This window comes from Oncorhynchus masou, chromosome 16, assembly GCF_036934945.1.
Source record: "Oncorhynchus masou masou isolate Uvic2021 chromosome 16, UVic_Omas_1.1, whole genome shotgun sequence".
NCBI classification, from domain to species: domain Eukaryota; kingdom Metazoa; phylum Chordata; class Actinopteri; order Salmoniformes; family Salmonidae; genus Oncorhynchus; species Oncorhynchus masou.
This window is the reverse complement of record NC_088227.1, coordinates 35,546,397-35,558,338: the sequence shown is the minus strand read 5'-3', so window position 1 is coordinate 35,558,338 and position 11,942 is coordinate 35,546,397. Positions and strand designations below refer to the sequence as shown.

The window sequence follows — 11,942 nt, the reverse complement described above, 5'->3', positions numbered from 1 at the left end:
TGGGGAGGCAGGTAGCCTAATGGGGAGGCAGGTAGCCTAGTGGGGCGGCAGGTAGCCTAATGGGGCGGCAGGTAGCCTAATGGGGCGGCAGGTAGCCTAATGGGGCGGCAGGTAGCCTAGTGGGGCGGCAGGTAGCCTAATGGGGCGGCAGGTAGCCTAATGGGGAAGCAGGTAGCCTAATGGGGCGGCAGGTAGCCTAATGGGGAAGCAGGTAGCCTAATGGGGCGGCAGGTAGCCTAATGGGGAAGCAGGTAGCCTAGTGGGGCGGCAAGTAGCCTAATGGGGAAGCAGGTAGCCTAGTGGGGCGGCAGGTAGCCTAGTGGGGAAGCAGGTAGCCTAGTGGGGCGGCAGGTAGCCTAATGGGGAAGCAGGTAGCCTAGTGGGGCGGCAGGTAGCCTAATGGGGAAGCAGGTAGCCTAGTGGGGCGGCAAGTAGCCTAATGGGGAAGCAGGTAGCCTAGTGGGGCGGCAGGTAGCCTAGTGGGGCGGCAGGTAGCCTAGTGGGGCGGCAGGTAGCCTAGTGGTTAGAGCGGCAGTTCACCCACTGTTCCAAGGCCTTCGTAGAATAAGAATTTGTTTCTAAACCGACTTGCCGAGTTAAATTTAAAAAAACATATAAATGTATATATAGATTTTAGAATGTAGACGAGGCGACAGGGTTAATGCGTGATTCATTCTCTCTCTTTACGACCAATCCCAACGACTGTCCATAGTGACAGATAGGCCAACCTACTATGACAGGATGTGCGGCAGAAAGTTAGCCCTCATGGCTGTCTAACGTCAGAACTTGACATTGTGATGACTGATGCTCAAATTACAATTGAAGGCGACATTTCTGCTGATTTAACTCCTTTCACTTCCCCCTCTGTTTTATTCCTTCTCCGTGCTAATATGTACACGTAGGTGTGTTATTTATGGATGACGCGAGGGACGTGTGGCTGGCGCCTGCGGGCACCGTTTCACACCCAGCATCCATTACATTTAACAAAGTGCAGTAAATGTCAGAACAGAAGCTTGAGGAGTGCGCCCGTGAACTCCCCTGTCATAGCGCTCAACATGCACGTCAACATGAATACTCAGCAGGTCAAACCTCACGCACCTTGAAACACCATTCAAGAGTCAGAGAGGAAACCTGACACCTAATCGATGGTGTCTACTGTAAGAGAACTGACGTTCTCTGTAGGACGGGTAGATGCTCCATCTTTATTGACTGACGTTGAGACTTCCGTTTTTATTGAGAATAGATGTTTTCTCCCACCTGTGGAGACATTATTGGACATACAGTAGATAGACTGTCTGGTATAGGAGTGAATGTACTGTAGGAGTAAATGAGGAAAACGTCCAAACAGTTGAAGTTATTCTAGTACGAGCCACCATCTTAAACTAGCATGCTAGGTTAACATGGACCAAGTCTTCTGCTACTCCCCATTACACAGTGAGATAGGGATGACAGACGGTTTAAAACGGTCCTGAATGGTGCAATGTATTCCTCCTTCCCTAAAGTGTAAGAGACAAGACTACAGCTTAACCACACGGACACATTGCCTGGCTCCTGGCACGAACACTGCCTGCTGCCTTTGGCAATGAGCACAGAGTTATATAGTCCAGTTATGCTGACAGTTCTCTTTCTGTATCCCTCCCTCCCTCCCTTCCCCTCTCTTGTTTCCTCCCCCAGGCCGGGACGAAGCCGGCACGTGGCAGAGGGGAGAGAGGATGCTGGGTCTCTGGTCCAGTGTTAGAACCTCCCCCTTGGGAAGCCGGCGTTGGATGCAGGGCCCCACGGGGCGCTGATCCCTCTTCCGTGTCTCTGTGATTTATGGCTACTGGGGATCTGGCCATTGCAGACTCCTCTCTCACTTTCACATTCACAAATACACACACACTGCACCACTAGACAAAGCCACACACACTGTACACCCGTGCCCAGTGTTGCCCCATAGAGTGACTCCAACACACACTGAACAAAATCATCTCTCTCAGCCTCCACACTCACTGAGGGACGGAGCCACACACACTGAGGGACTGAGCCACACACACTGAGGGATGGAGCCACACACACTGAGGGACTGAGCCACACTCACTGAGGGACTGAGCCACACTCACTGAGGGACTGAGCCACACTCACTGAGGGACTGAGCCACACTCACTGAGGGACTGAGCCACACTCACTGAGGGACTGAGCCACACTCACTGAGGGACTGAGCCACACTCACTGAGGGACTGAGCCACACACACTGAGGGATGGAGCCACACTCACTGAGGGACTGAGCCACACTCACTGAGGGACTGAGCCACACTCACTGAGGGATGGAGCCACACTCACTGAGGGATGGAGCCACACTCACTGAGGGACTGAGCCACACTCACTGAGGGACTGAGCCACACTCACTGAGGGACTGAGCCACACTCACTGAGGGACTGAGCCACACTCACTGAGGGACTGAGCCACACACACTGAGGGACTGAGCCACACTCACTGAGGGACTGAGCCACACTCACTGAGGGACTGAGCCACACACACTGAGGGACTGAGCCACACACACTGCTTTTCTCTGCCCCATATAACCTCCCATTGCACCACTGTGTCCTATACACACCCCTCTGTGTATCCTCCACTCCCCCTGAGTGTGTAGATTAGCATCCCAGTATGAGTCATGGATCGTCAGCCTAAGAGGCGCCTGCTTTACTAGCAGAGGTGGATCAATGGAACTGCACTGAGTGATGAGAGGATATTCCTGAATTCGCATGGCTTGAGAAAAATCACCTGACAGCAGCCGTGCAAAGACTGACCTCCCCCCCTAACTTCACTGTTTTTAATCACTGGACTGACTCACACAGAACTGACTCTTCCTGGACTGACTCTCACAGAACTGACTCTCACTGGACTGACTCTCACAGAACTGACTCTCACTGGACTGACTCTCCCTGGACTGACTCTCACTGGACTGACTCTCCCTGGACTGACTCTTCCTGGACTGTCTCTCCCTGGACTGACTCTCACTGGACTGTCTCTCCCTGGACTGACTCTTCCTGGACTGACTCTTCCTGGACTGACACTCACTGGACTGACTCTCACTGGACTTACTCTCACTGGACTGACTCTCCCTGGACTGACTCTCACTGGACTGTCTCTCCCTGGACTGACTCTTCCTGGACTGTCTCTCCCTGGACTGACTCTCACTGGACTGTCTCTCCCTGGACTGACTCTTCCTGGACTGACTCTTCCTGGACTGACTCTTCCTGGACTGACTCTTCCTGGACTGACTCTTCCTGGACTGACTCTCACTGGACTGTCTCTCCCTGGACTGACTCTCACTGGACTGTCTCTCCCTGGACTGACTCTTCCTGGACTGACACTCACTGGACTGACTCTCAAAGGACTGACTATGACTCACTGGCATCCCCCAGGGATAACCGTTATCCCCCTTTGACATTTACGACATGGCCATGTACCTTTTTCTGAACCCGTTCTTTTTCTAAACTCGGAAGCCGTGGACAGGAGGTGAGAGCCAGTGGGCGGTCGGCTCCTCACCATGGTGTTGCCGCCCCCTGACAAACGCCACGTGTGCCTGACCACCATCGTCATCATGACCAGTATGGCCTTCATGGACGCCTACCTGGTGGAGCAGAACCAGGGGCCCAGGAAGATCGGCGTGTGCATCATTGTGCTGGTCGGGGACATCTGCTTCCTCATCGTGCTGCGCTACGTGGCCGTGTGGGTGGGCGCCGAGGTGCGCACGGCCCGCCGCGGCTACGCAATGATTCTCTGGTTCCTCTACATCTTTGTACTGGAGATCAAGCTCTACTTCATCTTCCAGAACTGCAAGGCCGATAGGAAGTCCCTGGAGACGGTGGCCCGGAAAGCCTTGACTCTGCTACTGTCTGTGTGTGTCCCGGGGCTTTACTTGGTTCTAGTGGCTCTGGACAGCATGGAGTATGTAAGGACCTTCAGGAAGAAGGAGGACATGCGGGGGAGGATCTTCTGGGTGGCTCTAGATCTTCTGGATCTTCTGGACATCCAGGCCAACCTGTGGGAGCCTCAGCGGACCGGCCTGCCCATCTGGGCCGAGGGGCTGATGTTCTTCTACTGCTACGTCCTCCTCCTCACCCTGCCCTGCGTCTCCCTCAGCGAGATCTCCACGCAAGGGGAACACGTGTCGCTCCAGAAGATGATGCTCTACCCTGTCCTCAGCCTGATTACCATCAACGTGGTCACTATCCTGATCCGCGGGGTCAACATGGTGCTGTTCCAGGACAGTAGAGTCTCCACCATCTTCGTCGGCAAGAACGTGGTGGCGATCGCCACGAAGGCATCCACCTTCCTGGAGTACCGGCGTCAAGTAAAGGAGTTCCCTCAACCACAGAACGCCATGGCGTTGGAGCTGCAGCAGAACTCTGTGGGCCACGGACATACACCCCACACGTCCCACTCGCAGCCTCTGGCCAACTCCACAAATCTTCCCCACGAACCCTCGCCAGCGCGACACATGGAAACATGACCGCCAGCACTGGACTGTCTGGACTCCAGTGGAGCATCGCCACCGCTGCCGTCAGTGACTAACTACAGTGACTAACTACAGTGACTAACTACAGTGACTCGCTCTGTCTATCCAGTCTCCGAGAGTTTGGTATTAAGAGAGATGTGGGTTTCATGACAGGATGGTATTCTCCTGCCTATCAAGCCCACTTGAACAACAGAGGTTATAACAACTAGAGGGATATTTTCAGCCTCTGTCTGCCTGTCTATTGGAGAAGGATACAAATTCACCTTCTTGATTCTGACAGGAGCGAACTGATGTGGTTTTCTTTGTTTTTAAATGAACTATTTTATTCTGCAGCTGAGTAATGTATGTTGTGTAACAGTACATTTTACAATTTGTTCTTCTCTGAATATCTGTGATTTTCTAAAACCCCTTTCGACTGTCCATTACGTGGCTTTTTTCTTTGTAGTCCTTAAGAAGGAGGTATACCACTCGCCCTACAGAAGCACTAAGTTGAAGTGGAGAAAGAGAGGATAGGAGAAAGGGTCAATAAGAAGGGTGGCAGTAGAAGATTGAAATTCAGCCTCTGCTTTAATTCTGCTGAGAAATGAGCTAACTGAAGTCTGCTGCCTCGGTCAGTGTGACGTTTTACGACCAAATGGTCTGCTGCCTCGGTCAGTGTGACGCTTTACGACCAAATGGTCTGCTGCCTCGGTCAGTGTGACGTTTTACGACCAAATGGTCTGCTGCCTCGGTCAGTGACGTTTTACGACCAAATGGTCTGCTGCCTCGGTCAGTGACGTTTTACGACCAAATGGTCTGCTGCCTCGGTCAGTGACGTTTTACGACCAAATGGTCTGCTGCCTCGGTCAGTGTGACGTTTTACGACCAAATGGTCTGCTGCCTCGGTCAGTGTGACGTTTTACGACCAAATGTATGCTAAAAGCACCAGAGCTCAGCACTATACACTCTATTTGAGGCAGCCAACCGTGTGTGTGATTCTGCTTGTGTGCGTGTGTGTGTGTGTGTGTGTGTGTGTGTGTGTGTGTGTGTGTGTGTGTGTGTGTGTGTGTGTGTGTGTGTGTGTGTGTGATTCTGCTTGTGTGCGTGTGTGTGTGTGTGTGTGTGTGTGTGTGTGTGTGGGGGGGGCAGAGGGGTGCTCGTGTGAAACTGTATTTCAAGTTCAAGTCTTGTCACATGCACAAGTACAGTGAAATGCTTCACTTCCAAATGTACCCAGCAGCGCTGTAATCAATATCAAAATATTATAACTACTAATACATTTTTTAAACAAATTATAATAATTATTATTATTATATAAATAAAACATGGGAGATAAGAAAGAAAGCTATATACAGGGTCAGTGCCAATACCAAATGTACAATGTGCAGGATACGGAAGTATTTGAGGTAAATATGTACATGTAGGTGGGGTTTAGGGAAAAGTGACTGGTAGCAAGAGCCGTAATAATAATAATAATAGTAAACTGTGGGTGTGAAAGAAACCTTCCTGCACTTTCCTCCACAAATAAGCCTTGAAGTCAAAGAATGCAGAGTGCAGACAGCCTCATTGACAAACGCTCAAATATTAATGTACAATCCAACCTGAAAACTGAAAACTATTTCTACTTAATTGATGAAGTGAGTATTAAAGTATTATTATTATTATCGTTATTACTACATGTACATTATTTATTAAATGTGTATGTTTTAATAAAAGTATTCGAAGAATGTGAGCACTTTGTCTTACTCTTACCTCCACAATCTCTGATTGGGAGGCTACATGACAGAGACTTGTCTTGTTGTAGGACTCAGCATTATACGGAAGAGGAATTCTGTCAACAAGTTCAAAGGTTGACAGAATATTTATCCATTCTGAGCAGATTGTACTTCTGTCTATAACAAAATGGCGTCACTCTCATTTCTCTTTTTCCTAGGATAACTTTTTTATTTTCTCTTGTCTGAACTCTTCTCATGGTGGTTGGTGGGCTATTTGCTGTTGCCATGGAAACGTTGTTTCATTGGCCAACCCTGGCATTATGGAGAGAGAAGAAAAGTTCAGCCACGTAAACAATGTACCATTGTGTACCCAGAATGACCCATGCAAAGATCAACCACAGGTACCAGCATTCTGATGATTCTCCAGTGTGTTTCAGTGGCACCATCAACATCAACTGACTGGTCTGAAAGAGACAGTAACCTTTAACCTACCATAGTAAAACACACAGAGAGAAAAATAAAGAGAAGAGAAGAGAAGAGAAGAGAAGAGAAGAGAAGAGAAGAGAAGAGAAGAGAAGAGAAGAGAAGAGAAGAGAAGAGAAGAGAAGAGAAGAGGAGAGGAGAGGAGAGGAGAGGAGAGGAGAGGAGAGGAGAGGAGAGGAGAGGAGAGGAGAGGAGAGGAGAGGAGAGGAGAGGAGAGGAGGAGAGAGGAGAGAGAGAGAAGAGAGAAGAGAGAGAGAGAGAGAGAGAGAAAGATGAGAAGAGAAGAGAGAGATCTACTGGGTGAAATACCACAGTGTGCCATCACAACAGCAAGATTTGTGATCTGTTACCACAAGAAAAGGGCAACCAGTGAAGAAGAAACACCATTGTAAATACAACTCATATTTATGCTTTTCCCTTGTGTACTTTAACCATTTGTACATTGTTACAACACTGTATATATACACACAATGACATTTGTAATGTCTTTATTGTTTTGAAACTTCTGTATGTGTAATGTTTACTGTTACTTTTATTTCACTTTTGTATATTATCTACCTCACTTGCTTTGACAATGTTAACATGTTTTCCATGCCAATAAAGCCCCTTGAATTGAATTGATATATACACTGCTCAAAAAAATAAAGGGAACACTTAAACAACACAATGTAACTCCAAGTCAATCACACTTCTGTGAAATCAAACTGTCCACTTAGGAAGCAACACTGATTGACAATAAATGTCACATGCTGTTGTGCAAATGTTATAGACAACAGGTGGAAATTATAGGCAATTAGCACGACACCCCCAATAGGTAACCACAAACCACTTCTCAGTTCCTATGCTTCCTGGCTGATGTTTTGGTCACTTTTGAATGCTGGCGGTGCTTTCACTCTAGTGGTAGCATGAGACGGAGTCGACAATCCACACAAGTGGATCAGGTAGTGCAGCTCATCCAGGATGGCACATCAATGCAAGCTGTGGCAAGAAGGTTTGCTGTGTCTGTCAGCGTAGTGTCCAGAGCATGGAGGCGCTACCAGGAGACAGGCCAGTACATCAGGAGACGTGGAGGAGGCCGTAGGAGTGCAACAACCCAGCAGCAGGACCGCTACCTCCGCCTTTGTGCAAGGAGGAGCAGGAGGAGCACTGCCAGAGCCCTGCAAAATGACCTCCAGCAGGCCACAAATGTGCATGTTTCTGCTCAAACTACAGAAACAGACTCCATGAGGGTGGAATGAGGGCCGAATGAGGGCCCGACGTCCACAGGTGGGGTTGTGCTTACAGCCCAACACCGTGCAGGACGTTTGGCATTTGCCAGAGAACACCAAGATTGACAAATTCGCCACTGGCGCCCTGTGCTATTCACAGATGAAAGCAGGTTCACACTGAGCACATGTGAGAGACGTGACAGAGTCTGGAGACGCTGTGGAGAACGTTCTGCTGCCTGCAACATCCTCCAGCATGACCGGTTTAGCGGTGGGTCAGTCATGGTGTGGGGTGGAATTTCTTTGGGGGGCCGCACAGCCCTCCATGTGCTCGCAAGAGGTAGCCTGACTGACATTAGGTACCGAGATGAGATCCTCAGACCCCTTGTGAGACCATATGCTGGTGCGGTTGGCCCTGGGTTCCTCCTAATGCAAGAGAATGCTAGACCTCATGTGTCTGGAGTGTGTCAGCATTTCCTGCAAGAGGAAGGCATTGATGCTATGGACTGGCCCGCCCGTTCCCCACACCTGAATCCAATTGAGCGCATCTGGGACATCATGTCTCGCTCCATCCACCAACGCCACTTTGTACCACAGACTGTGTGTGATTTTGTTGTTAGCACATTCAACTACGTAAAGAAAAAAGTATTTACTAAGAATATTTCATTCATTCAGATATAGGATGTGTTATTTTAGTGTGTGAGAGAGAGAGAGAAGAGAGATATGACAGAGAGAGAGAGATATGACAGAGAGAGAGAAGAGAGAGAAGAGAGAGAAAGAGAGAGATATGACAGAGAGAGAGAAGAGAGAGAGAGAGAGAGAGAGAGAGAGAGAGAGAGAGAGAGAGAGAGAGAGAGAGAGAGAGAGGGGAGAGATGACAGAGAGAGAGAGATATGACAGAGAGAGAGAGGGGGAGAGAGAGAGGAAGAGATATGACAGAGAAAGTAAGAGAGAGAGAGAGAGAGAGAGAGAGAGAGAGAGGAGAGATGACAGAGAGAGAGAGATATGACAGAGAGAGAGAGGGGGAGAGAGAGAGGAAGAGATATGACAGAGAGAGAGAGATGACAGAGAGAGAGAGAGAGAGAGAGAGAGAGAGAGAGGGGGGAGAGATATGACAGAGATAGAGAGAGGGAGAGATGACAGAGAGAGAGCGGGAGAGAGCGGGAGAGATATGGCAGAGAGAGAGAGGGAGAGAGAGGCAGAGATATGACAGAGAGAGAGAGAAATATGACACAGAGAGAGAGAGGGAGAGATATGACAGAGAGAGAGAGGGAGAGATATGACAGAGAGAGAAAGAGAGAGAGGGAGAGATATGACAGAGAGAGAGAGAGAGAGAACCAGATAACAGCAATTGGAAGAATGCCAATTCTCTTTTTTGCAGTGGCCTTTCAAATGTAGACTTTAGCTTTAGGATTAGAGAGGAAACATGCCAGACTACCATTGTCAAGATCACTGGCCTTACTAGGTGGCATAAATATGGGTTTGTTACATCTAAGCCTTGCTCTCGGTAGGTCTCTATCTCACGACCCAGCTGTCCCGATAAGACACCACACGGTGTTAGATGAACACTTTTGTTTGAATAAATCTTGCCAGCCCAGTGGATAAAGGAGAGAGGAAGTAAATGGCAAACTTGGGAAAGGGAATAAATTACCTGTAGCCGCCTCAGCAGGAGCTCACCTTAGAGAGACCCCTTCGCAGCGCCAGACACATTCATAAATCAACCAGAGCTTGTGCATCAGGAAGTTAATTGTGCTCCCTCCATACGTAATAGGGTCGTGAAAGTGCTTTCCTCTCTCCACCTACCTGTGATTTATTTAGCATCTCTAACTTTTGTCAAATATTCAATTTCGACAACATTAATTCAGCACGGCATGCATGGAGGCGAGAGGCGCCTCAGGAGAGTGAGCAAGTGCGAGTGTTGTAGGTGTTGACCAACCTGCTGACTTGACGGCTTCTCTGATCTCCATCCGGCTGCTCCATCCTCTGCTCTACCCTGAGCACAATACCACTTCCCAAGGTGAGCATCGTCTACTCTACTACGCTCCAAACCTTTAAATCACTTAGTTAGCCACGCTAGCTGCCCTGAGCACAATACCTCTTCCCAAGGTGAGCATCGTCTACTCTACTACGCTCCAAACCTTTAAATCACTTAGTTAGCCACGCTAGCTGCCCTGAGCACAATACCTCTTCCCAAGGTGAGCATCGTCTACTCTACTACGCTCCAAACCTTTAAATCACTTAGTTAGCCACGCTAGCTGCCCTGAGCACAATACCTCTTCCCAACGTGAGCAGTCTACTCTACTACGCTACAAACCTTTAAATCACTTAGTTAGCCACGCTAGCTGCCCTGAGCACAATACCTCTTCCCAACGTGAGCATCGTCTACTCTACTACGCTCCAAAACTTTAAATCACTTAGTTAGCCACACTAGCTGCCCTGAGCACAATACCTCTTCCCAACGTGAGCATAGTCTACTCTACTACGCTCCAAACCTTTAAATCACTTAGTTAGCCACGCTAGCTGCCCTGAGCACAATACCTCTTCCCAACGTGAGCAGTCTACTCTACTACAAACCTTTAAATCACTTAGTTAGCCACGCTAGCTGCCCTGAGCACAATACCTCTTCCCAACGTGAGCATCGTCTACTCTACTACGCTCCAAACCTTTAAATCACTTAGTTAGCCACACTAGCTGCCCTGAGCACAATACCTCTTCCCAACGTGAGCAGTCTACTCTACTACGCTACAAACCTTTAAATCACTTAGTTAGCCACGCTAGCTGCCCTGAGCACAATACCTCTTCCCAACGTGAGCAGTCTACTCTACTACGCTCCAAACCTTTAAATCACTTAGTTAGCCACGCTAGCTGCCCTGAGCACAATACCTCTTCCCAAGGTGAGCATCGTCTACTCTACTACGCTCCAAACTTTTAAATCACTTAGTTAGCCACGCTAGCTGCCATGAGCACAATACCTCTTCCCAACGTGAGCAGTCTACTCTACTACGCTCCAAACCTTTAAATCACTTAGTTAGCCACGCTAGCTGCCCTGAGCACAATACCTCTTCCCAACGTGAGCATCGTCTACTCTACTACGCTCCAAACCTTTAAATCACTTAGTTAGCCACGCTAGCTGCCCTGAGCACAATACCTCTTCCCAACGTGAGCATCGTCTACTCTACTACGCTCCAAACCTTTAAATCACTTAGTTAGCCACGCTAGCTGCCCTGAGCACAATACCTCTTCCCAACGTGAGCAGTCTACTCTACTACGCTCCAAACCTTTAAATCACTTAGTTAGCCACGCTAGCTGCCCTGAGCACAATACCTCTTCCCAACGTGAGCAGTCTACTCTACTACGCTACAAACCTTTAAATCACTTAGTTAGCCACGCTAGCTGCCCTGAGCACAATACCTCTTCCCAAGGTGAGCATCGTCTACTCTACTACGCTCCAAACTTTTAAATCACTTAGTTAGCCACGCTAGCTGCCCTGAGCACAATACCTCTTCCCAACGTGAGCAGTCTACTCTACTACGCTCCAAACCTTTAAATCACTTAGTTAGCCACGCTAGCTGCCCTGAGCACAATACCTCTTCCCAACGTGAGCATCGTCTACTCTACTACGCTCCAAACCTTTAAATCACTTAGTTAGCCACGCTAGCTGCCCTGAGCACAATACCTCTTCCCAACGTGAGCATCGTCTACTCTACTACGCTCCAAACCTTTAAATCACTTAGTTAGCCACGCTAGCTGCCCTGAGCACAATACCTCTTCCCAACGTGAGCATCGTCTACTCTACTACGCTCCAAACCTTTAAATCACTTAGTTAGCCACACTAGCTGCCCTGAGCACAATACCTCTTCCCAAGGTGAGCATCGTCTACTCTATTACGCTCCAAACTTTTAAATCACTTAGTTAGTCACGCTAGCTGCCCTGAGCACAATACCTCTTCCCAACGTGAGCAGTCTACTCTACTACGCTCCAAACCTTTAAATCACTTAGTTAGCCACGCTAGCTGCCCTGAGCACAATACCTCTTCCCAACGTGAGCATCGTCTAC

General features: G+C 48.9%; 1 protein-coding gene across 1 annotated transcript; it reads left to right on the top strand.

Annotated features, from left to right (window-relative positions):
* The first annotated feature begins 3,532 nt into the window (after positions 1-3,532).
* Positions 3,533-4,504, top strand: LOC135557242 (transmembrane protein 121-like). The gene has a single exon (XM_064990445.1). The coding sequence runs from the start codon at positions 3,533-3,535 to the stop codon at positions 4,496-4,498; it is 966 nt and encodes a 321-aa protein (XP_064846517.1). The 3' UTR covers positions 4,499-4,504.
* Positions 4,505-11,942: the final 7,438 nt, after the last annotated feature.

Excerpts from the sequence above, each read along its gene's own strand:
- LOC135557242 (XM_064990445.1), top strand. The coding sequence starts at position 3,533 with ATGGTGTTGCCGCCCCCTGACAAACGCCACGTGTGCCTGACCACCATC.